General features: G+C 49.9%; 6 protein-coding genes across 6 annotated transcripts; all 6 read left to right on the top strand.

The window, feature by feature from the left end:
• Window positions 1-6,884: 6,884 nt before the first annotated feature.
• Window positions 6,885-7,190, top strand: LOC309682168 (feather beta keratin-like; the record flags this gene model as incomplete). The annotated part of the gene is made up of 1 exon (XM_082496192.1): window positions 6,885-7,190. One exon carries the CDS (start codon window positions 6,885-6,887, stop codon window positions 7,188-7,190), a length of 306 nt encoding a protein of 101 aa, XP_082352318.1.
• A 2,838-nt stretch (window positions 7,191-10,028) lies between these two features.
• LOC309682170 (feather beta keratin-like) lies at window positions 10,029-10,334 on the top strand (the record flags this gene model as incomplete). Its single annotated transcript, XM_082496194.1, has 1 exon — window positions 10,029-10,334. One exon carries the CDS (start codon window positions 10,029-10,031, stop codon window positions 10,332-10,334), a length of 306 nt encoding a protein of 101 aa, XP_082352320.1.
• Window positions 10,335-13,719: 3,385 nt separating this feature from the next.
• LOC309682169 (feather beta keratin-like) lies at window positions 13,720-14,025 on the top strand (the record flags this gene model as incomplete). The annotated part of the gene is made up of 1 exon (XM_082496193.1): window positions 13,720-14,025. One exon carries the CDS (start codon window positions 13,720-13,722, stop codon window positions 14,023-14,025), a length of 306 nt encoding a protein of 101 aa, XP_082352319.1.
• A 3,103-nt stretch (window positions 14,026-17,128) lies between these two features.
• Window positions 17,129-17,425, top strand: LOC309682177 (feather beta keratin; the record flags this gene model as incomplete). Its single annotated transcript, XM_082496201.1, has 1 exon — window positions 17,129-17,425. One exon carries the CDS (start codon window positions 17,129-17,131, stop codon window positions 17,423-17,425), a length of 297 nt encoding a protein of 98 aa, XP_082352327.1.
• A 3,461-nt stretch (window positions 17,426-20,886) lies between these two features.
• On the top strand, window positions 20,887-21,183 carry LOC309682173 (feather beta keratin; the record flags this gene model as incomplete). Its single annotated transcript, XM_082496197.1, has 1 exon — window positions 20,887-21,183. One exon carries the CDS (start codon window positions 20,887-20,889, stop codon window positions 21,181-21,183), a length of 297 nt encoding a protein of 98 aa, XP_082352323.1.
• Window positions 21,184-23,854: 2,671 nt separating this feature from the next.
• On the top strand, window positions 23,855-24,151 carry LOC309682172 (feather beta keratin; the record flags this gene model as incomplete). The annotated part of the gene is made up of 1 exon (XM_082496196.1): window positions 23,855-24,151. The coding sequence occupies one exon, from the start codon at window positions 23,855-23,857 to the stop codon at window positions 24,149-24,151; it is 297 nt and encodes a 98-aa protein (XP_082352322.1).
• Between the last annotated feature and the right edge of the window lie 1,882 nt (window positions 24,152-26,033).

Below are 26,033 nucleotides of genomic sequence, written 5' to 3'. Positions count from 1 at the left end.
GTCTTAACTGAGATTGCATTGCATTGGGCAAACAAAGGGCAAGTCCCCACACCGAACAACAAGCGTTTGAACTGATTAGACCCGAGAAACAAAAGGGAAGGGATTACTATCTCTTTTACAAATGCAATATTAATGCAGAGGGATTAAGGGAGGGGCTGTCAGTACAGAAAAGTACAGTGAGCGCTTTCTGATATGTCCTGAAATGACTTTTCCAGTTTTACATAGGAAATCTGTGTCAGTCAGGAAGTAAACACAGACCTGAGTTTTAATAAATTATTTAATATGAAGAGTACCCATTGTACTCACATTCTCCCAGTGCTGTTTCCACAATAAAGGAAGAATTTGGTGTAACAGCTCAGTCTAGAGGATGACTGAAGTGTGTGAAACTGCAGCTAAACCAGTTGGACATGAGGACGTCCTTCTCTCTGGGACAGCCGTGTTTGCAGGAAAGATAAGAGACCTGAAATGGAATCTGAAGAGACAAGTGTCCAAAGGGATTAGAAATCCTTGTGCAGTGGAGATCCACTCGGTCTGAACAAAACATAACAATTCAACAGGGCTGGAAATTCTCAAACTGTGGTTTGTTGTTTTTTTTTTTTCCCTACTTAGAATGAATAGTAAACGGTTTATTTTTATTTTTTTTCCTCGGTCCACAAAACAAAGAAAAAAAGTACCAAGTTTTTCGAAGCTGCTTAGAGTATTTAAGACACTAATCCCTCGTTAAAATCCATGGCTTCATTTATGTATTTTGAAACCTAAGCTGTCACTTAAGAAATCTGCAATTACCAATGCCTGCAAATTACTAACTGTGGAGTAATGATCTTTGTTATAAAAATAATACACTTTAAATGAAAATCCTCCATCAAAAATCATCCCTTAGGTAATGGTTGGTTTCCAAGGAACAATTGTCTTCAACGTGGATTTATCTGCTTTCCTGAAAAGAACACTTAAAGAAGGAAAAATAAAGGAAAGAATAAGAAGAGAAATAGGAGGTCTATGTTGTGGGAACTTTCTTAAAATGATTGAAAGCTTAGAGAAGCCTTTTGTGCGTGAGGTCCTAATTAGTTACCCGGTTGTTTGGGTTTTTTTCCAATGCTAAGTTCTGCATACTGTCTGCATGTGTCAGATGAACCCGATTTGCACATTTTCTGACCTTCACATTCTTTTGTTAGAGATATCCACGAGCCTAACCCTTTGCGCAAATCATTCTCCTGACTCCTCTGAAAAGATCTCCGAGTCTTTACGAAGGATCTTAAGAAAGGGTCTTTATTTTGTTATTCCTTTGTCAATATGAGTAGTTCAGCTCTTTCTGGGACCCCTCCCCTAAATGCAAACAAAATTAAGGAAGACGTGGGGCTCATGCATGCTCTGTTTTCACCTACATAGCAAGCCAGCAAGCGCACGTTTGTGTAATTTCTGAGAAATCAGTATTGTCTTAGAAGGTTCAGGTTTTCTCTGCAGCAAGTTTCATCAGTTGCCTGTTCTGAGAAATCTGGCAGCAGTGCAAAGCTACTTTTCAAATGAAAATCAAACAAAAATGTAGTATGATGCAAGCACCTTAATACATAACTAAAGGATGTACATTAATAACCTTGACACACACTTCAGGGTGACTTTGTAACTCTGTTTTAAAACACTTGCAATCACGCTGGATACTTAAAATATGATAATAAGTGTTTTGCATGTATAAATCATTAATGAGAGTTTGCAAAGTGCTTTGAAATCCTTTAATCTGAAACTTCCGCGGGCTGTTCCCAATGACTGTGGTTGCTTTGGGATCTTTACAGAGACATCTGCTTTACAGGAATTATTTAGAAGATGAGGACCACAGGTTGAATGAATTGCTAAAAAATAGGAAAATACTGGCAACTAAGTAAATGAAATGGTTTTCAGTGGAGCATGACCGCTTTTTATACTGAAATCTCTCAGTCTTCCACAAGATAGGATGGTACCCCAGCAGTGGCAACGTCTTGCCCCAAGAGATCTCCTTGCGTAGTTACAGCAGATTGTACATTTAACCTGTAAAGTGAGGGTTTTTTTTACACCCAGCTACAAGTGTAATCCCAGCATTAGTGGGGAAGGAAGAGGGAGTCCTCTCTGCCGCTCATCAGTCTTGGCCAAAGAGCTGACTGCTAAGACCTTCTGCTGCAAAATCCCACCACCTGGCTGAGGGTAGGATCCAGCTTCTTTGGAGTACAGGAGTACTAAAATTAGGGAGCAAAGAAAAGCAAATTCCTTCTCCCTGTGTGTCAGATAATGTGAACTCACTCTCTAAGCGTGCAGGTTCCTTGGGGGTGGACAATGGCAGAGATCATGAAGGTAATAGCCATGATCTTTGGTATTGCTTCATATGGAGCTTATTGATTCCCTGGAGTCCCTCCTCTGATATCCTCGTGAGTCCAGCTTCAGAGCTGGGGGAGATGTGAGAGACATCCAGGGAGACAGGATTAAAAAGAAGTCACCCAAACCACTCCTGCTTGACCGCAAAAGCTAAAGTTTGCTCCCTAGGAAAAATGGTGGGATTTTGCTTGCCAAAGCCGTGATGCCTTAAAGGATTTTTAGAAGCCATTTGCCTTGAAAACGAGGCGTCTCAGAGCTGTTCCAAATTTGAATCTAGGGGTAGCTAGTAGTTTAGAAAGTCTGTTTATGCATTCCAAGCAGTGCACTCCAGCTCCCAGCCCATCTTCTGTCCTTACAAGCAGCACAGCTAAATATGATTTGAGGGGAAAGCTGACTAGGGAACAAGAGCATCAGATTGTTGACAGGCAGCCTACAGAAAACCCCAGCAGCCGTGCCGTCGAAGAGGAGCCGGTTCTTGAAATACACTCACAGAAAGGGGAAATAATCTGCCACTGAGATGACTTGTATACTGAGAAAAAAAAATGATTACAATTATAAGGCTTTACCCTTCATGGCAGAAATTGTGGCAATAATGTTCAAATTCATGGAACGGAGTTTATTTGTGTCTATTGGGGTCCAGGGTCACCTGAGCCTGTGAGAGGTGAGTGGGATCTAATATGAATGCCATGTAGGGAAAAAAGGCAAGGAATCATGACCCGATTAGGAGCAGATTAGTGGAATGACATACGTGAGTTTGATTTGTTTATCTTAAAAGGATATTATTACTCAATTCATGGGTGTCTGAAGCCAATACCACACTTCAAGTATAATAACACAGCGCTCTGTATGTATAAATCATTAATGAATACTTGTGATATGACATTTGATCCAAGGAGGACGCGGAGCTTCCTGATAAGACTTACTGCCCTAGGGATGCCTCCAACACACCTCATACTTTAGGAGGGATTTGCAGAAGAAAATTTTGACTGCTCTATTAGAGAAGCAAACAAGTAGCAGGTAAACAACTCCTGAGAGGAAATCTGACTGTAGGGAAGGGCAGATCTCAGGCTACGCGAGACACTTTCCCTGATTAGCTCATCCTGTGGGCTTGCAGCTTTTGGCACAACAGCCCAAAAATGAGCTACATGGGGACAAAAACGTTTTTGTCATCCTTGGTAGCTGCAGCTTTTCACCCTGATTTTTACAGACAGACCTTTTAATCAAGGTTGATGCCCAAATAAGCATCCCAAGGAACAACCAAAGCGAGAGTGCAGAATGGCACTTTATCTATCAGAAATGGTTAGAATGGCCAGAAATGTCCTTTTCTAAGAATAAGAAACAAAATACCAATTTCTGCCTGGACAGCACATTGAAATAGAAGTGGTTGTGCCACACTAGGTGTCACGGCAAGTCTCAGAACCTTCCTGGTCCAGCCTGAAGGAGCCCCTTACAGTGGGGTCACTGGATGTGGGGTTTCGCTGTGGGCAGGAGCAGACGTACGGCTCCAGCTCTGCAGATGGGCAACTTAGTCTGCTCCTAGCAGAGCTGAGAAAATTATTTTTCACTGAGAAGGACATGCTGGGAAAGATAAAGGGAGAGAAGCAATAACTTAGGATTTATATAAAACACATTTTTGTGGTAACTGCAGGGACAGGCACAGAACTTGTGGCAGCAGGCTAATGCTTGAGAAAGCGAGCGGTTTGTGCTGGTGACTTCCAAAAAAGCCCATATTCCAACCTCATTTTGTTGCCCAGAGCTGCTGCATTATATAGTCATAAGAATTTTTGAGTAGCTATGGATCTGCTCTAGAAGATTTATAAAAGGTTATTATTATGACACACACAAAACTACTTTTTAATGAAAAAAATTAATAAGCCTCGTTTCTGAAGCTATTAAATATTGCCTGCTTAAGGAGTAACCATGACTCGCAAATTTAAAGTGATGTTATTATCCAAGTGACATAACTATTTAAATTTTGTCATATACTTGCAATATTTACATAGCGTATACACTTTATATGTCTCAACCATTAATGAATATTTGGGACTAACTTTGAAGTTCTTTCCTTTAAAGAAGCCAAAGGAGAAGCTTCAATATTGTTATGCAGCCCTAGGGGTCTGCAGACAGACACGCCTCAGCGGCTTCTAAGTATGTGATGGAGGTAAATGAAAGATCAAGATTCTGATATTGCTAGGTAGAAAACTTTAAGTGAAATATACTTTTTTGAATGAAAGAATGTTTTATAAACACATCTCCATTAATCCTGGAACTGATCACTTATTCCTCCTCAACAATTACAACAGGATGCATCTTTATTCACTGTACCGAATTCTTAAAATAATAAAAATAAAATCTGGGTGTGATGTTTCATAGCAACTCTGTGGTGTGGATAATTTTATCCCTTCACAGTCAGTTTAGTTCTTGTTTTACTGTAGCTGTGATGTTTTAATGAATGAAATTAAACATTTCTTTCTTCAGAAATGTTTCATGCAATGATGTAGAAGTTTAAGCTTCAGTCTTTCTTCCTTTTTCTCCGTTTGGTAAGCCAAAATTACCTACTCAAATTATTTGAATGTAGTATAAATGATTGTTTGCTACAGCACCTGAATGAAGCATTTGGTTTTCTGTGTTTGGGGATGGTAATAAATCAACTGAAAATACGTGTCCAAGCAATTGCATTGATGCCGTCTTCTCATGTGTTCTCAATTGCTTTAATTTCTTTCCTACAGGAGAGTTGTCTGAATACTGTAAGTGGATTTTCTGGATACTAAATTGTTATGCCAGTACATAAAACCTTAGCATATTACACCTCTAATTAGACCGGGAAACAACTTGTCCAATAGTCCCTATCCAACACCAGATGCCGAACAGCGTGTTTCCTCTGACAAATTCTTTGTAGAATGATATCGGTTTGCTTTAAAAACCCCGGTGCTGAACTCCAAAGTCGGCATGTCTCAACAGCTGCAGCACTTTTTTCCATTGAGTTTCATCTCAAACACTTAATGAGATGTTTCTGTATCTTGTACTATCACAGTCTTCACTGGTCTCAGTACATGTTTTATTCAAAGTCCTGTTGTGAGAAGAGTTTTGTGTGTACTTTGTAGGTGTCTGGACTGTCTGATGTTGCACAATGGATTTGGATTGGTGTCTTGACTGTGCAATTTAGTATCTGGCCAGGCAGAAACAGCTGACCTGTCTAACCCATCGGCCTTGCAACAGTTTGAACACGAGTCCATAAAGTCTGAAAGTTTTCAGTCTCAGCTTGGTGAGACGATTCTCCTTACAAGTAGTTGCTCCATTTTCTGACTCCATGTAAAAACATAAAACACCCTCCAGGCAGACCTCAGCTCACTATTGGAAGAAGGGGAGGAAAAAACACTCTTTGAGTCTTTACAGAAATTGCTCTGCAGGTTAAGGGGCAAATTACTTCTAAATACGGCTTGAAGGTAAGTTGGCTTGGAAGACCACACTTTTTTAAACATTCTGATGGTACCATATTTTGTGATGGGGATTACAAGTAGTTGGAGATTTTACAAAATTAGAAGGTGGTGACACAATAAGCTATAAACCATGATGTGGTTTCTGAAATAAAAAGGTTAATGGTGACGGACAAGCTAAAAATTTGGTACTATGCAGGGTATGTGACCTAATTAGGCTTTTATCTAAAAAAAATATGTCACTCTCAATAAGAGATTCAAACTAGATTTGTGGCGCAATCCTAAGACACAGAGAAAAATATGGGGAAGTATATTTGCAAGAAACATGCAAATTTTCCAATTATGTAACTATCTGAGTCTTGCATCATTCTAATTTGTAAATGCCCCTGTTAAAGACAAGCCAGGGACTAAAATGTCAGACAGGGAAGGAAAAATGCAGGCTTTCCAAGCAGATCACCATAAATGCCTAAATTACCTGAATCAAGAGTACTATGCATGACATTCATTTGATCTCTAGCTATGTCCCATAAAACAGGGCTCTTGGGTGGAATGGACATGCCATTACTAAGGAAAAGGGGAGGGAGCATTGCAAATCCTGAATCAAAGCCTACTTTGCTAGTAGGTAGTGCTTTCCATACAAGATGAGCTTGTTGGTAACGTACTACGTGCGCAAAGGGTGCCTCTGGGCCTGGGGCAGTCTATAGCTGTATAAAAGCCAGTCCAAGTGCAGGCTTCCTCATCCACTTCTCTTGCCTTCTCCTGTGTGGTGAACAAGGTAAGCAGCAAGTGCCTTCATCTATCTCTCCTCTTTGGAATTTTTCTCTGTCTTCTGGCCTTGGTGTAGCTTTTGCTGAAATGCTTACTCCCTTCTTGCATTCCTGACTCTTGGCTCCTTGCCACCACCAAGGGATGTGGGAAAAGGTCTTGGGCTTTCTTTGCAAGGAAATGTGGGGGATCAGGGCTTCTACATCTCCTTTCCTCCCCCGGCAGCCTCTCCCTGCTCCCCAGCCTGAGCCCTTTCTCTTGCCGAGCAGGCTGTCAGGCTGTGCCTCACGTGCTGCCTGTGCTTTCCCTGCCCTCTCCCAGGTGCACCTCCGTCCCACAGCCATGTCCTGCTACGATCTGTGCCGTCCCTGTGGCCCAACCCCGCTGGCCAACAGCTGCAACGAGCCCTGCGTCAGGCAGTGCCAGGACTCCCGCGTGATTATTGAACCATCTCCCGTGGTGGTGACCCTGCCCGGCCCCATCCTCAGCTCCTTCCCCCAGAACACCGCTGTGGGATCCACCACCTCCGCGGCCGTTGGCAGCATCCTGAGTGCTGAGGGAGTGCCCATCAACTCCGGAGGCTTTGGTCTTGGTGGCCTTGGTGGCTTTGGTGGCCGCTACTACGGCAGAAGGTGCCTGCCCTGCTAAAGCCGGGCTGGATGTCCAGTGAGCGCATCGACCAGGAAGCCCACAGCCAGGTGCCGGATTGAGGATGGAGCTGCTGACCAGGTTTTCCAGAAGGGTTGAGCAAGGTGCCAGCCTGTGCTGTCTGGAAACATGGGCAGCTGATGTCTTCTTCTTCTCCTGCTGCTTTCTTCTCTGCATCATGAGTCCCTGTTGTCTCCTGCTCTCCTGTGCCATGAAGCAAGTTGAGAGGGGCCCTGCTCATCACCCTCTCCGCCTGTGTGTGGGAGGAAGATGTGCTTCCCATCCATTGGTGTGAAGGGGTGCCTGGTTGTCAGCTGCCCTCGTAGCAGCGTGTTCTGGGTCCCTTGCACCATGCCCTGCTTTATTTCACTCTTTAGACTCATTAAAGTTTGTGCTGCATTGTAGCTTGATGTCTCCTTGTGTTCCTTCCCTCCTGGGTTGCCCAGTCAAACTGTCCTGGGGGAATGTGATGCTGTGGAGTGGAAAAGGGTGGGCGGGTAACAGCCAGTGGTGGACTTCCATTGTGCCCGGAGCAGCTGGTACTCTCATGGGCCATGGAGGTTGGAAAAGACATGGGACACATGAGGAGTGTATGGTATCGTGTGAGTATGGAAAGCATGGGCAGGATCTCCCCCAAGGGACATGTGAGTAGCAACTGAGGTTGCATCCTGGCTTCCAGTTGATGAAGCAAACCTTTTACCTGCTGGAAGATGTTTCTGCACAGGCTAATGCCCACCTGCCCAAGGCTATGATTGCACGTTAGAGCTCAGAAAGTGTCCTTGCTCTTTCCTCCACCAAGCACTTCTTCCAATACCTGAAACTGGTGGAAATCCCACAGGAGTAGAAGGGGCATGTGACAGCTTGGGCAACTGTGCAAAAGGAAATATGAGTTCTGATTTTCAATTTTCTTCTCTTACTCTCCTTTCTGTTCTCTTCCTGTTTTTCCATGGGGAATGCTTTGCCCACCTGTCCCAGTTATCCTGCTGACAGCATCAAAGACCACCCTTGTGCACTATTCTGGGGTTAAAAATATATGTTTACTCCAAATGTAGCAGTGAGGGCAGCTGCACAAAGGGAGATAGGACCCCCCTGCTAGATTTTGGGACAATGGGGATGGTTTGAGCATAGGTGTGTAAAATGGGTAAGAGAGGGGGATGATCACAAAAAGAACACCCTCCTTCTTTCAAAAAAATTGTCAGTGTCAGTGACATGACCCGGAAACTGAGCCAAGTGCGACAAGGGAGCAGAGAAAGCATCTTTGCCCCTGCCAGAGCTGTCTTATGGTCATAAACATTCGGTATTGTGGAGTCTTTCTCTGTGTGTCATTGTGTCCTGAAGGGAAGTGTCTGTGGAGACATGAAACCTCCAGAAACCACACTCAGCTTCTGTAGGTTGTTCCTGGAGAGGTCCCAAGCAGTGATCCTTTTACCCTTCTAAACAGGCCTCATGCTGGGGAGACTTGAGGGAGTGGTACCAGGCCAAGTTGGATTTCAATCACTCCTTCCCAGGCCGGCAATAAGTTGGTCCTGTTGCTCTGGTCATACTCTGGTCATGCTTCAGGTAGCTTGTGCTGTGCTCTTCCAAATCTCCTTGCAAAGACTCATGAACCCTGCTTGCTGCTCAGCAGGGTTGGGTGTCCTGTGGAAACCCTGCCACAGCTTTCATTGTGCCTGGTGTGGCAGCAGTCTGGATGGCCAAAGCAGCAGTTGTGGCAAAAACACGGGCAGGAAGAACAAAGTGTATTGACTGGCCAGCACGTGCCTGGGTCACTGGGGTGTCTCCAAGTTTGCCAGAGGTATCCAACAGAAAATGCTGGGAGGGGTATAGCCTTCATTCTTAACCACTGGCAGTCTGGTGCTTAAGGTGGGTAGAGATGAAGGAGAGAAGGAAGATGGCAAAAGAGCTGGGCAAACTTCTGCTGAGAACAGAGCTCAGGCTCAGGGAGAGTGTCTAAAACCCAAGAGCAGAGGTGCCATGGCTGGAGAGGCGATGCATGGTACAGTGTGAGTGGGCAGAGGATGAGGAAGAGCGAGGGATGGTGCCGAGCCTTGCATGTGGATGTCCAGGCTGAAGCCTCAGGGTTGTGAGGTGACCTGCCCATTCATCGGGAAACACATTAAAGTAAGGCCCTGGAGGGCAAGGGGATGGCATTACCTGGCAGGGCGGGACACTCCTCATCACTGGCTGCATCATCAGCCTGTGCTGATGTGTCACTTCTCGGGGAAACATTTTGGCCTGTAATGCTGTCACTTGAAAGGAGGCTGTGTGGCTGAAGGGGCATGTCCTGAGCAGGGAAATGAAAAGGCAGCGTTGCAGGGCACAGTAAAAACCTCCAATTTCTGTAATTGTGATGCTTTGCATGCAAGATGAGCGTGGTGGTAAACACATTACCTTGGCAAAGGGTGCCTCTGGGCCTGGGGTGATCTGCAGCGGTATAAAAGCCAGTCCAAGTGCAGGCTCCCTCATCCACTTCTCTTGCCTTCTCCTCCTTGGTCAACAAGGTGAGTTACAATCGCTTTTGCCTTACTCTTCTCTTTCTCTTCTTCTCCTCTTTCTCTTCTTGGTCTTGGTAGAGCTTTGACAGAGACCCTTGCTCTTCGGTTGTGTTCCTGACTCTTGGCTCCTTGCCACCACCAAGGGATGTGGGAAAAGGTCTTGGGCTTTCTTTGCAAGGAAATGTGGGGGATCAGGGCTCTTTAATCTCCCTTCCTCCCCCGGCAGCCTCTCCCTGCTCCCCAGCCTGAGCCCTTTCTCTTGCCGAGCAGGCTGTCAGGCTGTGCCTCACGTGCTGCCTGTGCTTTCCCTGCCCTCTCCCAGGTGCACCTCCGTCCCACAGCCATGTCCTGCTACGATCTGTGCCGTCCCTGTGGCCCAACCCCGCTGGCCAACAGCTGCAACGAGCCCTGCGTCAGGCAGTGCCAGGACTCCCGCGTGATTATTGAACCATCTCCCGTGGTGGTGACCCTGCCCGGCCCCATCCTCAGCTCCTTCCCCCAGAACACCGCTGTGGGATCCACCACCTCCGCGGCCGTTGGCAGCATCCTGAGTGCTGAGGGAGTGCCCATCAACTCCGGAGGCTTTGGTCTTGGTGGCCTTGGTGGCTTTGGTGGCCGCTACTACGGCAGAAGGTGCCTGCCCTGCTAAAGCCGGGCTGGATGTCCAGTGAGCGCATCGACCAGGAAGCCCACAGCCAGGTGCCGGATTGAGGATGGAGCTGCTGACCAGGTTTTCCAGAAGGGTTGAGCAAGGTGCCAGCCTGTGCTGTCTGGAAACATGGGCAGCTGATGTCTTCTTCTTCTCCTGCTGCTTTCTTCTCTGCATCATGAGTCCCTGTTGTCTCCTGCTCTCCTGTGCCATGAAGCAAGTTGAGAGGGGCCCTGTTCATCACCCTCTCCACCTGTGTGTGGAAGGAAGACGTGCGTCCCATCCATTGGTGTGAAGGGGTGCCTGGTTGTCAGCTGCCCTCGTAGCAGCGTGTTCTGGGTCCCTTGCACCATGCCCTGCTTTATTTCACTCTTTAGACTCATTAAAGTTTGTGCTGCATTGTAGCTTGATGTCTCCTTGTGTTCCTTCCCTCCTGGGTTGCCCAGCCAAGCAGCTCAATGGGAAATCACAGAATCCGAGTATGATTGAGGATGGAAATGACTTCTGGAGGTCATGTGGTGCAACCCCCTGCTCAAGGAGGTTAACCTAGAGACAGTTGCTCTAGGTCCAGATGGGTTTTGGATATCTCCAAGGATGGAGACTCAATAATATCCCTGGACAACATGTTCCACTGCTTGGTGACCCTCCCAGTGAAAAAGTGTTTCCTGATGTTCATATGGAGCTTTCTGTGTTTCATTTTGTGCCAATTGCCTCTGGGCCATTCAATGGGCAGCACTGAAAGGAGCCTAACTCCTTCCTCCTTGCATGTTCCCCTCAGGTATTTAAATACACTAATGAAGCATTCCTCCCTTGAGCCTGCTCTTCCCAGCCCTCAGTCATTTCTCATATGTGTGACACTCCAGTCTCTCAGTCATCTATGTGGCCTTTCAATTGACTCTCTCCAGTATGTCCCTGTCTGTCTTGCTGACTGAGAAGACCAGAACTGGACACAGTACACCTGATGTGACCCAATGAATGCGGAATGAAGGGGGAGGACCAACTCCTTCAACCTGCTGGAAATGTTGTCTGAAGCAGCCCAGGGTACAATATTATGCTGCGTTAGAAATCGTGATCCCATACAGGGTAAAGGGGTGGCTGAAAGGATGTAATGCGCTTGTACCCTTTTAAGGGATGGAGAGTGGGTGTCCGACTGAAATGGTGACCTAAATTGGACTGTCCCTTACCCGTGATATAGCCTTCCCAAAGTCACCCACATTCCCGTGTCCTGAACATCAGACTTGCTGTGTCACTCAGCAAACCCCTGTGATGTTTTCCATGGCTCCAAGATGTTTGTGGTGTGTGACAGATGCCCAAGGAGTTGTACCCATTCACTTCCACACCCAGACCATCTCTCTGTGTCCCCCAGCCCCATTTCTGAAGTACTCAGCAATGTTGGCAGAGTCCCACAGTCAGTGTTTGGGAGTTTGAACGACCTGTGGGCCATGGCACTGAAGAGAGGGCACCTAGTGAGTCCCTCTCTGTCCCTTGCATACAAAGGAAAGGAATGAAGTAAACTCTCCAGGATGCAGCCATTGTGTCTTCCCACCTTTTTGCCCTTAACTTCAAGACCACCGATAACAGGGAGGGAAGTAACCTTGCTTGTGCATGAATTTGTCATGTAGTTGGTGAAGTAGGAAGGGAGAAGCTGCCTATCCTGTCCTCCCACATGCTCATGAAGGACATGATGTTTTCACCTGTGCACCCCAGTTGTGCTTCAGGTAGTGTGAGGAGCACGTCCTGTTCTGTCCTATACATTGTGGGAACCCACAGTGTGCTTTTCCCCACAACGAATGCCCCATCTTCCTGAAAGACAGCTGCTGTCAGTAAAACCCCTGTGTCCTGCTGGACAGGAAGGCCCTGAAGAAAATCACTCTCCATCAACACTCCTGAGCCATGCTGAGCTGAGAGCAGAAGCGTGGTGGGGTGAAAAGATCATAGCAGGCAGGGAAGGCAGCATCTGTGGCACATGAACAGAGAGAGCAGGGTACAGCAGGACGCTGGGGGCTTTGGGCAGACCCCCGCTACAGGTGCTGAGCGTGCGACTAGCAAAGGCCAGTGGGAAACTGCATGTCTGAGTGTGCTGAGATGTTCAGGAAGAGGACGCGTAGATCCTTATGTCTAGTTGCCTCCAGCATGTTCCTGCTGACGTTCTCAGAGCATGAGTACTTGTGATGAGTTTTGATGTCTCATGGAAAGCTTTCCAAGGTTTTTGCAGTGCCTGTTATTGAGTTAGTGTGTAGGCTCAAAGAAGAAGCGTCTGGTAGCCGTGAGGATGAAGAAGGATAGTTGGGAAGTCCCAAGACTGACCTTTGGTGCTGTGGCAGGGCCGGGGGGAGTTATATTATGTGTGTGTTAGAGAGGAATGTCTCTGCAATTCAAACATCCTTCTCCTGTTGATTGGAGGCTACATTAGGCTTTCCAGATAAGGTGAGGAAGGGCAAAGAGAGTATGAATTTTTCTTGATGTTAAATTGCTGAGCCTAAAATCTCACAGGGTATCCAAGGTGACCGGGAAGTTCATAACTAACTTTGATGGAGTTAGGTATTAGGTTACACAATGGATATGGTGATTCCTGTCACAGAAAATTCTTTAAAGTCTAGGCTTGTTTTTTAGGGTTACAAGAAAACATGTCCCGTTCATTATGAGAATGCTTAATGTGAGGCCCTGGAGGGCAAGGGGATGGCATTACCTGGCAGGGCGGGACACTCCTCATCACTGGCTGCATCATCAGCCTGTGCTGACGTGTCATTTCCCCGGGAAACGATTTTGCCTCTAATGCTGTCACTTGAAAGGAGGCTGTGTGGCTGAAGGGGCATGTCCTGAGCAGGGAAATGAAAAGGCAGCGTTGCAGGGAACATAAGCAGTGTCCCCATTTCTGTAATTGTGATGCTTTGCATGCAAGATGAGCGTGGTGGTAAACACATTACCTTGGCAAAGGGTGCCTCTGGGCCTGGGGCAGTCTGCAGCAGTATAAAAGGCAGTCCAAGTGCAGGCTCCCTCATCCACTTCTCTTGCCTTCTCCTCCTTGGTCAACAAGGTGAGCTGCAACCACCTTTGCCTCTTTTGTGTCTTTCTCCTTTTTCTCTTGGTCTTCTGGCCTCAACTGAGTCTTGGCCTTGGTGTAACTTTTGCTGAGAGCCTTGGTCCTTGATCCTGCTCCCAGCATCTCTGTTGCCACAATGGGGGGAGGTGGGAGAAGGTTTTGGGCTTTCTTTAGAGGGAAACGCTGGGGACCACAGCTCCTAGGGCTCTCTTCCTCCCCATGCAGCCTGTCCCTGCTCCCCAGCCTGAGCCCTTTCTCTTGCCGAGCAGGCTGTCAGGCTGTGCCTCACGTGCTGCCTGTGCTTTCCCTGCCCTCTCCCAGGTGCACCTCCGTCCCACAGCCATGTCCTGCTACGATCTGTGCCGTCCCTGTGGCCCAACCCCGCTGGCCAACAGCTGCAACGAGCCCTGCGTCAGGCAGTGCCAGGACTCCCGCGTGATTATTGAACCATCTCCCGTGGTGGTGACCCTGCCCGGCCCCATCCTCAGCTCCTTCCCCCAGAACACCGCTGTGGGATCCACCACCTCCGCGGCCGTTGGCAGCATCCTGAGTGCTGAGGGAGTGCCCATCAACTCCGGAGGCTTTGGTCTTGGTGGCCTTGGTGGCTTTGGTGGCCGCTACTACGGCAGAAGGTGCCTGCCCTGCTAAAGCCGGGCTGGATGTCCAGTGAGCGCATCGACCAGGAAGCCCACAGCCAGGTGCCGGATTGAGGATGGAGCTGCTGACCAGTGTTTCCAGAGGGGCTGAGCAAGGTGCCAGCCTGTGCTGTCTGGAAACACGGGCAGCTGACGTCTTCTTCTTCTCCTGCTGCTTTCTTCTCTGCATCATGAGTCCCTGTTGTCTCCTGCTTTCCTGTGTCATGGGTTCATCCTGAAGCAAGTTGAGAGGGGCCCTGCTCATCACCCTCTCCGCCTGTGTGTGGGAGGAAGACGTGTGTCCCATCCATTGGTGTGAAGGGGTGCCTGGTTGTCAGCTGCCCTCGTAGCAGCGTGTTCTGGGTCCCTTGCACCATGCCCTGCTTTATTTCACTCTTTAGACTCATTAAAGTTTGTGCTGCATTGTAGCTTGATGTCTCCTTGTGTTCCTTCCCTCCTGGGTTGCCCAGTCAAACTGTCCTGGGGGAATGTGATGCTGTGGAGTGGAAAAGGGTGGGCGGGTAACAGCCAGTGGTAGACTTCCATTGTGCCCGGAGCAGCTGGTACTCTCACGGGGTATAGCGGTTGGAAGAGAGATGGAGTGGTAGACAGGTATGTGGTATTGTCTGAGTGTGGAAATCATGGGCAGGATCTCCCCCAAGGGACATGTGAGTAGCAACTGAGGTTGCATCCTGGCTTCCAGTTGATGAAGCAAGCCTTTGACCTGCTGAAGGACATTTCATTGCAGGCCTATGCCCACCTCCCCAAGTCTATGATTGCATGTTACCACTCAGAAAGTGTCCTTGCCCTTCCCTCTCCCAAGCACTTCTTCCAAACCCTGGTATCGACAGGAGTCCCACTGGAGTAGAAGGGGCATGTGGCAGCCTGGGCAGCTGTGTAAAAGGGAATATGAGTTCTGATTTTCAATTTTCTTCTCTTTCCCTCTCTTCTGTTGTCTTCCTGTTTCTCACTGGGAATGCTTTACTGACCTGTCCCAGTTCTAATGCTGACATAGTGAAAGACTATTCTTGTGTACTGTCCTGGGGTTAAAAGTGTATTTTTGCACATAATGTCTGCCCCGTCTTCCCTGAAAGTAATCTGCCTTTCAAAATATTGCTGTGGCTTTATCTACTGGTAGACCCTGTAGAAATGCACTCCCATCCATTGCAAGCCATGCCGAGCCATTAGCAGATGGAAGGTCAAGATTGAGCCACGAAGGAAGGTGACAACCTCAGCACATGCTCTGAGGGAGCAGGAGTGTCAGGATACTTCAGTGTTTACGTAGACCCTCAGTATGGGGGCTGAGTTGGGGAGAATGGAAAGATGGTAGGAAATGCGTCCTTGGCATTTAATATTTTGCTTGTGGAAGGGTTTTAAGTGGAATTTCCATGGGTAAGGAACCGGCCTGCAGTATGGTTTGAGGGTAATGAAAATTTCCATGTTTGAAGGAAATCCTTCCATTACATGCAGGGCTGCTGTGTTACAGTCACACTGGGGCATCTTCTGCATGACTATTTGCTTAGATGAACATCTCCTGTCAACCTAAAAGCTCCCTTCACCTTCCTGAATGAGGAATTTCCTTGGGCCACTGAAATTAGAGCTCTGCCTGTCTCTGACTGGAGTCCCAACCTAATGAGGGAAGGTGCTTTGTCCACCCTTTGCAATGAGGACCCAGTTGGGGTTTCAGAGGAGTGCAGGTGGTGCCCCAAGGAAGGGTGTCAGTCCTCTTGGGGACATTCAGCTCCTCTTCTACTCCAGGAAATGCAGTGCAGAGCATGGAATGCTTCCCTTGGTGTGCATCTCTGGGGAGATCCTGACACCTGCTGCTCTGCAGGCTGCCTTTGCTGGCACTGCCAGCCCTGACTTGCATCTGGGGAGACTTGTGTTGTATCTGGCAGTCTTGTTGTGTCTTTGGAACAGTGTTTGCTGTCCTGTCAGTATGTAGTCAAAGCAGAAGTTGAGATATGGACATGGGGAATGGAAAAAGGAAGAGTTTTGAAGCCAGAAGATATTCTTAGGGAGTGGTTTCGGCAAGATAACAGCACTGGCTGGCTAATACTTACTTGGGGGAAAGCTAAGTTATTCTTTCTGTGCATTCTTGTTCTGGTTATTGGGAAACCCCAGGCAATGCTGAAAGAGGTGAGAAGGCAAAACATACAGGCTAATTTGTTCTAAGGGCAATGTGAGATACCAAAGAAATTTCAAAAACCCAACAGCATATTCTCCCTGATGAAAAAATAATGTCTAAGAAAGCTTAAAAGGCCTTCGAGGCACAGAGACCAATGGATTTGGCCAGTCCCTGCATAAATAAATTCTGCCCTGTAATCCTAGGTATATAATGAAAAAAAAATGCATTCATTACAACAAAGGCTAAAAGTGTGCCTCAGGAGGGTAAGATGCTGACATCACCTGAAAATATGGCACTACTCCACACAGTTGGCTGAAACATCTGCCTGATTTTTATGGTAAATTCCCCTGGAAACATTTTGGCCTCTAATACTGTCACCTGAAATGAGCTTGTGTGGCAAAAAAGGCATGTCATGAACAGGGAAATGAAAAGGCAGCATCGCAGGGAACATAAACAACCACCACATTTACTTAAGTGGGATGCTTAGCATAAAGTATGAGCTTGTTGGTAAAAACATTACATGCGCATAGGGTGTCTCTGGGCCTGGGGTGATCTGCAGCAGTATAAAAGCCAGTCCAAGTGCAGGCTCCCTCATCCACTTCTCTTGCCTTCTCCTCCTTGGTCAACAAGGTGAGTTACAATTCCATTTGTCTCTCTCTTCTCTTTCTCTTTTTCCCCTTTCTCTTTTGGTCTCGATCAAGTCTTTTTTCTTTTATGTACATTATACTGAGAACAATGATCCTTGATCCAACTGCAATAATCTCTGTCCATCTTGATCTCCACAAGGCTTAAATGAGAGAAGGTCTTGGGCTTTCTTTGCAAGGAAATGTGGGGGATCAGGGCTCTTTAATCTCCCTTCCTCCCCCGGCAGCCTCTCCCTGCTCCCCAGCCTGAGCCCTTTCTCTTGCCGAGCAGGCTGTCAGGCTGTGCCTCACGTGCTGCCTGTGCTTTCCCTGCCCTCTCCCAGGTGCACCTCCGTCCCACAGCCATGTCCTGCTACGATCTGTGCCGTCCCTGTGGCCCAACCCCGCTGGCCAACAGCTGCAACGAGCCCTGCGTCAGGCAGTGCCAGGACTCCCGCGTGGTGATCCAGCCCTCTCCCGTGGTGGTGACCCTGCCCGGCCCCATCCTCAGCTCCTTCCCCCAGAACACCGCTGTGGGATCCACCACCTCTGCGGCTGTTGGCAGCATCCTGAGTGAGGAAGGAGTGCCCATCAACTCCGGGGGCTTCAACCTCTCTGGCCTTGGTGGCCGCTACTACGGCAGAAGGTGCCTGCCCTGCTAAAGCCGGGCTGGATGTCCAGTGAGCGCATCGACCAGGAAGCCCACAGCCAGGTGCCGGATTGAGGACGGAGCTGCTGACCAGGTTTTCCAGAAGGGTTGAGCAAGGTGCCAGCCTGTGCTGTCTGGAAACACGGGCAGCTGACGTCTTCTTCTTCTCCTGCTGCTTTCTTCTCTGCATCATGAGTCCCTGTTGTCTCCTGCTTTCCTGTGTCATGGGTTCATCCTGAAGCAAGTTGAGAGGGGCCCTGCTCATCACCCTCTCCGCCTGTGTGTGGGAGGAAGACGTGTGTCCCATCCATTGGTGTGAAGGGGTGCCTGGTTGTCAGCTGCCCTCGTAGCAGCGTGTTCTGGGTCCCTTGCACCATGCCCTGCTTTATTTCACTCTTTAGACTCATTAAAGTTTGTGCTGCATTGTAGCTTGATGTCTCCTTGTGTTCCTTCCCTCCTGTGTTGCCTAGCCAAGCTTTCTAAAGGGAGATGGAATCATACACAGGGGGAAGGGGTGGCTTAAGGCATGTGGTGATCTCATATCTTTCTTGTGGGATTCAGAGCGGGAGGGAATTCCCACTGACATGGTCACCTGGAGGGGAATGTCCTTTACGTGTGATATAGCCTTCCCAAAGCCACCCACATTCCAGTGTCCTGAACACCAGACTTGTTGTGTCTCTCAGCAAACCTCTGCGATGCTTTCAATGGCTCCAAGAGGTGCGTGGTGTGTGACAGATGCCCATGGAGTTGTATCCTTTTCCGTCTGTGCCCAGACCATCTCTCGGTGTCCTCCAGGCTGCCATTCTGATGTACTCAGCAATGTCGGCAGAGTCCCACAGTCACAGTTTGGGAGTTTGCATGACCTGTGGGCCATGGCACTGCAGTGAGGGGACCTAGTGAGTCCCTCTGTCCCTTGCATACCAGGGAAAGGAAGGAAGTAAACTCTTCAGGATGCAGCCATTGCGTCTTCCTGCCTTTCCGCCCTGAACTTCAAGACCACCTACATCAAGGAGGGAAGGAACCTTGCTCGTGTGTGAATTTGTCATGAAGTTGGTAAAGTAGTAAGGGACCAGCTGCCTACCCTGTCCTCCCATAATCTTTTGTCCTGCACAGGTGATGTTTTCTCTCTGCACCCCTGTTGTGCTTCAGGTAGAGCGAGGAGCACCTCCTGTGCTGTCCAATACACTGCGGGACCTCCTACAATGCCTTTCCCCACAGAGAACACCCCCTCAAAGAAGTCTTTCCCCCCCATTGCTATGACAGATAAAGCTGGTGTCCTGTGTCCCAGGTACAGAGGAGATTTTCTTTGCTGCACAGCAGTGGCCTGAGTGCAGTAACGACAGGTCCAATGGCCCTGATGAACCTCGCCTGGGGTCTCCCATGCCTCTCTCTTCCCTTTGACCCAGGGCTCTATCTATGCCCTTAGCCCTTTCTTCAGCTGGGTCCAGGAGTGGAGGGCTCCTGTTCTTCTGCACGGTTGCCTATGCCTGACCACGACCCCTCTTGATCCGGACCCTAGGTTTCCCACTGCTTTCCCAGCCTCTCCTTGGGTCTGCCTGGTCATTGTGGCTCTGGTCAGCAACGAGTGGGCTCTGTTGGCCCAGGTTACCACTGCCGGATCTGGTCCTGACCTGTGGGAGGACTGGCCTGCTTGATGCCACTCCTGCTTCATCAACATGAAGCTGGTGGTTGAGCTGGACTCTGGGCTGCACCTGCCTACTGTCTCAGCATTTTCCTTGCTCAGGTACTGTTTAATGGCCCATTACTGGTGAGGCTGCTGCCCTCCTGGCCATGTGATCTGCTCCTCTCTTTGGCTTCCATCCCGCAGGGAGCAGCTGCATCTCACTGAGCCCTGCCCACATTTCTCTTTGGATGGACTTTCACTGTCATCATCAGGTTAACACTGTGCACCTTCAAAGCTCTCTTCATCATCTTAAATGAGGAGTTTGGCCTGGGTGTCTGTGATTAGAGAGTTGCCTGTCTCTGGTGGAATCCCAACTTAAAGGAGGAAGGTGCTTTGTCCACCCTTTGCAATGAGGACCCAGTTAGGGTGTCATAGGAGTACAGGTGGTGCCCCAAGGAAGGGTATCAGTCCTCTTGGGGGCATTCAACTCTACCTGTCCCCTGGAAATGCAGTGCAGAGCATGGAATGCTTCCCTTGGTGTGCGTCTCTGGGGAGATCCTGACACCTGCTGCTCTGCAGGCTGCTTTTGCTGGCACTGCCAGCCCTGACTTGCATCTGGGGAGACTTGTGTCGTGTCTGGCAGTCTTGTTGTGTCTTTGGAACAGTGTTTGCTGTCCTGTCAGTACGCAGAGCCAAAGCAGAAGTTGAGGTATGGACCAAGGGAAGGAGGAAAGCAGAGGTATTTGGTCCCCAGCATGTTCCTTCGTTTAGGGGGGACATCTCAGTTTAGCAAGAGTGGCAAAGTAATACTTGGTTGTGGCAGAGCAACGTCCTTCCTTCGGAAAGATACCTGTGCTGGTGACTGAGGGCCTCTAGAGACTGCTGTTAGAGGGGAGAGGGAAAACAGCCAGGCTTATGGCTCCAGAGAGCAATGCACGATATCACAGACGGACTAATGCCCAGGGGCAGAGCTGACATGTTTGGAAAACTGGTGCCTGAGATCACCTGAGCTGGTTGATAGGGAAAGCTGAGGATGTGGCTGGTCCTCCCACAGGAACCTCGTTGGAAGTCTGGCCTTTAATGATAGGTTTGGAAGGAAATGAGGTCCCATCGTTGAGGACAAAACCGCAAAACCAGCCCTGGGAGGCTGAGAGGCTGTTATTACCCGGCGCGGTACGCCATCTCCTCCTCTTTGTCTGCATCTTCTTCCTTCATTTCTCTGTCATTTTCCCCGGAAACGTTTTGGCCTCTAATGTTGTCACTTGAAAGGAGGCTGTGTGGCTGAAGGGGCATGTCCTGAGCAGGGAAATGAAAAGGCAGCGTTGCAGGGAACATAAGCGGTGTCCCCATTTCTGTAATTGTGATGCTTTGCATGCAAGATGAGCGTGGTGGTAAACACATTACCTTGGCAAAGGGTGCCTCTGGGCCTGGGGTGATCTGCAGCGGTATAAAAGCCAGTCCAAGTGCAGGCTCCCTCATCCACTTCTCTTGCCTTCTCCTCCTTGGTCAACAAGGTGAGTTACAATCGCTTTTGCCTTACTCTTCTCTTTCTCTTCTTCTCCTCTTTCTCTTCTGGTCTTGGTAGAGCTTTGACAGAGACCCTTGCTCTTCGGTTGTGTTCCTGACTCTTGGCTCCTTGCCAGCACCAAGGGATGTGGGAAAAGGTCTTGGGCTTTCTTTGCAAGGAAATGTGGGGGATCAGGGCTCTTTAATCTCCCTTCCTCCCCCGGCAGCCTCTCCCTGCTCCCCAGCCTGAGCCCTTTCTCTTGCCGAGCAGGCTGTCAGGCTGTGCCTCACGTGCTGCCTGTGCTTTCCCTGCCCTCTCCCAGGTGCACCTCCGTCCCACAGCCATGTCCTGCTACGATCTGTGCCGTCCCTGTGGCCCAACCCCGCTGGCCAACAGCTGCAACGAGCCCTGCGTCAGGCAGTGCCAGGACTCCCGCGTGGTGATCCAGCCCTCTCCCGTGGTGGTGACCCTGCCCGGCCCCATCCTCAGCTCCTTCCCCCAGAACACCGCTGTGGGATCCACCACCTCTGCGGCTGTTGGCAGCATCCTGAGTGAGGAAGGAGTGCCCATCAACTCCGGGGGCTTCAACCTCTCTGGCCTTGGTGGCCGCTACTACGGCAGAAGGTGCCTGCCCTGCTAAAGCCGGGCTGGATGTCCAGTGAGCGCATCGACCAGGAAGCCCACAGCCAGGTGCCGGATTGAGGACGGAGCTGCTGACCAGGTTTTCCAGAAGGGTTGAGCAAGGTGCCAGCCTGTGCTGTCTGGAAACACGGGCAGCTGACATCTTCTTCTTCTCCTGCTGCTTTCTTCTCTGCATCATGAGTCCCTGTTGTCTCCTGCTCTCCTGTGTCATGGGTTCATCCTGAAGCAAGTTGAGAGGGGCCCTGCTCATCACCCTCTCCGCCTGTGTGTGGGAGGAAGACATGTGTCCCATCCATTGGTGTGAAGGGGTGCCTGGTTGTCAGCTGCCCTCATAGCAGCGTGTTCTGGGTCCCTTGCACCATGCCCTGCTTTATTTCACTCTTTAGACTCATTAAAGTTTGTGCTGCATTGTAGCTTGATGTCTCCTTGTGTTCCTTCCCTCCTGGGTTGCCCAGTCAAAGTGTCCCGGGGGAATGTGATGCTGTGGAGCGGAAAAGGGTGGGCGGGTAACAGCCAGTGGTGGACTTCCATTGTGCCCGGAGCAGCTGGTACTCTCACGGGTTATAGCGGTTGGAAGAGAGATGGAGTGGTAGACAGGTATGTGGTATTGTCTGAGTATGGAAAGCATGGGCAGGATCTCCCCCAAGGGACATGTGAGTAGCAACTGAGGTTGCATCCTGGCTTCCAGTTGATGAAGCAAGCCTTTGACCTGCTGAAGGACATTTCATTGCAGGCTTATGCCCACCTCCCCAAGTCTATGATTGCATGTTACCACTCAGAAAGTGTCCTTGCCCTTCCCTCTCCCAAGCACTTCTTCCAAACCCTGGTATCGACAGGAGTCCCACTGGAGTTCAAGGGACACGTGGCAGCTTGTGCAACTGTGTAAAGGGGGATGTGAGCCTTCTGCTAGATTTTTGGCACAATGTGGATGGGTTGAGCATAGGTGTGTAAAATGGGTAAGGGATGGGAATGGACCCATAGGGATTCTCCTCCCTCATCTGGAAGTGATGGGTAGCATCGGTGACATGTCCTGGAAGCTCTATGGAGGGCTACAAGGGAGCGGGAGAAGCATCTTTGCCTGCACTGGATCATTCTTGTGGTCAAAAGCATGAAGTGTTGCAGAGTCTTTCTGTGTGTGTCACTGTGTTCTGAAGGGTCATGAGTCTGGAGCACATGTACAACAAATCCTACAGAAACCAAATTTGGGTGCTGCGTTGGCGATTCCTGGAGAGGTTCCAAGCAGTGATCCTTTAGCCCTTCCAACCAGGCCTCAAGCTGGGGAGTGGTGACATGCCAGTTTTGTTCTCCGTCACTCCTTCCCATGTTCTTGCCCTCCTCAGGCAATACTTTGGTCCAGCTGCTCGCGTCATACTTCAAGTATGGCAGGAGGCACAGCTTGTGCTGTGCTCTTCCAAATCTCCTTGCAAAGACTCATGAACCCTGCTTGCTGCTCAGCAGGGTTGGGTGTCCTGTGGAAACCCTGCCACAGCTTTCATCGTGCCTGGTGTGGCAGCAGTCTGGATGGCCAAAGCAGCAGTTGTGGCAAAAACACGGGCAGGAAGAACAAAGTGTACTGACTGGCCAGCACGTGCCTGGGTCACTGGGGTGTCTCCAAGTTTGCCAGAGGTATCCAACAGAAAATGCTGGGAGGGGTATAGCCTTCATTCTTAACCACTGGCAGTCTGGTGCTTAAGGTGGGTAGAGATGAAGGAGAGAAGGAAGATGGCAAAAGAGCTGGGCAAACTTCTGCTGAGAACAGAGCTCAGGCTCAGGGAGAGTGTCTAAAACCCAAGAGCAGAGGTGCCATGGCTGGAGAGGCGATGCATGGTACAGTGTGAGTGGGCAGAGGATGAGGAAGAGCGAGGGATGGTGCCGAGCCTTGCATGTGGATGTCCAGGCTGAAGCCTCAGGGTTGTGAGGTGACCTGCCCATTCATCGGGAAACACATTAAAGTAAGGCCCTGGAGGGCAAGGGGATGGCATTACCTGGCAGGGCGGGACACTCCTCATCACTGGCTGCATCATCAGCCTGAGCTGACGTGTCATTTCTCGGGGAAACATTTTGGCCTGTAATGCTGTCACTTGAAAGGAGGCTGTGTGGCTGAAGGGGCATGTCCTGAGCAGGGAAATGAAAAGGCAGCGTTGCAGGGAACATAAGCGGTGTCCCCATTTCTGTAATTGTGATGTTTTGCATGCAAGATGAGCGTGGTGGTAAACACATTACCTTGGCAAAGGGTGCCTCTGGGCCTGGGGTGATCTGCAGCGGTATAAAAGCCAGTCCAAGTGCAGGCTCCCTCATCCACTTCTCTTGCCTTCTCCTCCTTGGTCAACAAGGTGAGTTACAATCGCTTTTGCCTTACTCTTCTCTTTCTCTTCTTCTCCTCTTTCTCTTCTGGTCTTGGTAGAGCTTTGACAGAGACCCTTGCTCTTCGGTTGTGTTCCTGACTCTTGGCTCCTTGCCAGCACCAAGGGATGTGGGAAAAGGTCTTGGGCTTTCTTTGCAAGGAAATGTGGGGGATCAGGGCTCTTTAATCTCCCTTCCTCCCCCGGCAGCCTCTCCCTGCTCCCCAGCCTGAGCCCTTTCTCTTGCCGAGCAGGCTGTCAGGCTGTGCCTCACGTGCTGCCTGTGCTTTCCCTGCCCTCTCCCAGGTGCACCTCCGTCCCACAGCCATGTCCTGCTACGATCTGTGCCGTCCCTGTGGCCCAACCCCGCTGGCCAACAGCTGCAACGAGCCCTGCGTCAGGCAGTGCCAGGACTCCCGCGTGGTGATCCAGCCCTCTCCCGTGGTGGTGACCCTGCCCGGCCCCATCCTCAGCTCCTTCCCCCAGAACACCGCTGTGGGATCCACCACCTCTGCGGCTGTTGGCAGCATCCTGAGTGAGGAAGGAGTGCCCATCAACTCCGGGGGCTTCAACCTCTCTGGCCTTGGTGGCCGCTACTACGGCAGAAGGTGCCTGCCCTGCTAAAGCCGGGCTGGATGTCCAGTGAGCGCATCGACCAGGAAGCCCACAGCCAGGTGCCGGATTGAGGACGGAGCTGCTGACCAGGTTTTCCAGAAGGGTTGAGCAAGGTGCCAGCCTGTGCTGTCTGGAAACACGGGCAGCTGACGTCTTCTTCTTCTCCTGCTGCTTTCTTCTCTGCATCATGAGTCCCTGTTGTCTCCTGCTTTCCTGTGTCATGGGTTCATCCTGAAGCAAGTTGAGAGGGGCCCTGCTCATCACCCTCTCCGCCTGTGTGTGGGAGGAAGACGTGTGTCCCATCCATTGGTGTGAAGGGGTGCCTGGTTGTCAGCTGCCCTCGTAGCAGCGTGTTCTGGGTCCCTTGCACCATGCCCTGCTTTATTTCACTCTTTAGACTCATTAAAGTTTGTGCTGCATTGTAGCTTGATGTCTCCTTGTGTTCCTTCCCTCCTGTGTTGCCTAGCCAAGCTTTCTAAAGGGAGATGGAATCATACACAGGGGGAAGGGGTGGCTTAAGGCATGTGGTGATCTCATATCTTTCTTGTGGGATTCAGAGCGGGAGGGAATTCCCACTGACATGGTCACCTGGAGGGGAATGTCCTTTACGTGTGATATAGCCTTCCCAAAGCCACCCACATTCCAGTGTCCTGAACACCAGACTTGTTGTGTTTCTCAGCAAACCTCTGCGATGCTTTCAATGGCTCCAAGAGGTGCGTGGTGTGTGACAGATGCCCATGGAGTTGTATCCTTTTCCGTCTGTGCCCAGACCATCTCTCGGTGTCCTCCAGGCTGCCATTCTGATGTACTCAGCAATGTCGGCAGAGTCCCACAGTCACAGTTTGGGAGTTTGCATGACCTGTGGGCCATGGCACTGCAGTGAGGGGACCTAGTGAGTCCCTCTGTCCCTTGCATACCAGGGAAAGGAAGGAAGTAAACTCTTCAGGATGCAGCCATTGCGTCTTCCTGCCTTTCCGCCCTGAACTTCAAGACCACCTACATCAAGGAGGGAAGGAACCTTGCTCGTGTGTGAATTTGTCATGAAGTTGGTAAAGTAGTAAGGGACCAGCTGCCTACCCTGTCCTCCCATAATCTTTTGTCCTGCACAGGTGATGTTTTCTCTCTGCACCCCTGTTGTGCTTCAGGTAGAGCGAGGAGCACCTCCTGTGCTGTCCAATACACTGCGGGACCTCCTACAATGCCTTTCCCCACAGAGAACACCCCCTCAAAGAAGTCTTTCCCCCCCATTGCTATGACAGATAAAGCTGGTGTCCTGTGTCCCAGGTACAGAGGAGATTTTCTTTGCTGCACAGCAGTGGCCTGAGTGCAGTAACGACAGGTCCAATGGCCCTGATGAACCTCGCCTGGGGTCTCCCATGCCTCTCTCTTCCCTTTGACCCAGGGCTCTATCTATGCCCTTAGCCCTTTCTTCAGCTGGGTCCAGGAGTGGAGGGCTCCTGTTCTTCTGCACGGTTGCCTATGCCTGACCACGACCCCTCTTGATCCGGACCCTAGGTTTCCCACTGCTTTCCCAGCCTCTCCTTGGGTCTGCCTGGTCATTGTGGCTCTGGTCAGCAACGAGTGGGCTCTGTTGGCCCAGGTTACCACTGCCGGATCTGGTCCTGACCTGTGGGAGGACTGGCCTGCTTGATGCCACTCCTGCTTCATCAACATGAAGCTGGTGGTTGAGCTGGACTCTGGGCTGCACCTGCCTACTGTCTCAGCATTTTCCTTGCTCAGGTACTGTTTAATGGCCCATTACTGGTGAGGCTGCTGCCCTCCTGGCCATGTGATCTGCTCCTCTCTTTGGCTTCCATCCCGCAGGGAGCAGCTGCATCTCACTGAGCCCTGCCCACATTTCTCTTTGGATGGACTTTCACTGTCATCATCA

Source organism: Vanellus vanellus (genome assembly GCF_965231255.1).
Source record: "Vanellus vanellus genome assembly, chromosome: 27".
Classification (NCBI taxonomy): Eukaryota; Metazoa; Chordata; class Aves; order Charadriiformes; family Charadriidae; genus Vanellus; species Vanellus vanellus.
This window is presented reverse-complemented; position numbering and strand designations above follow the sequence as displayed.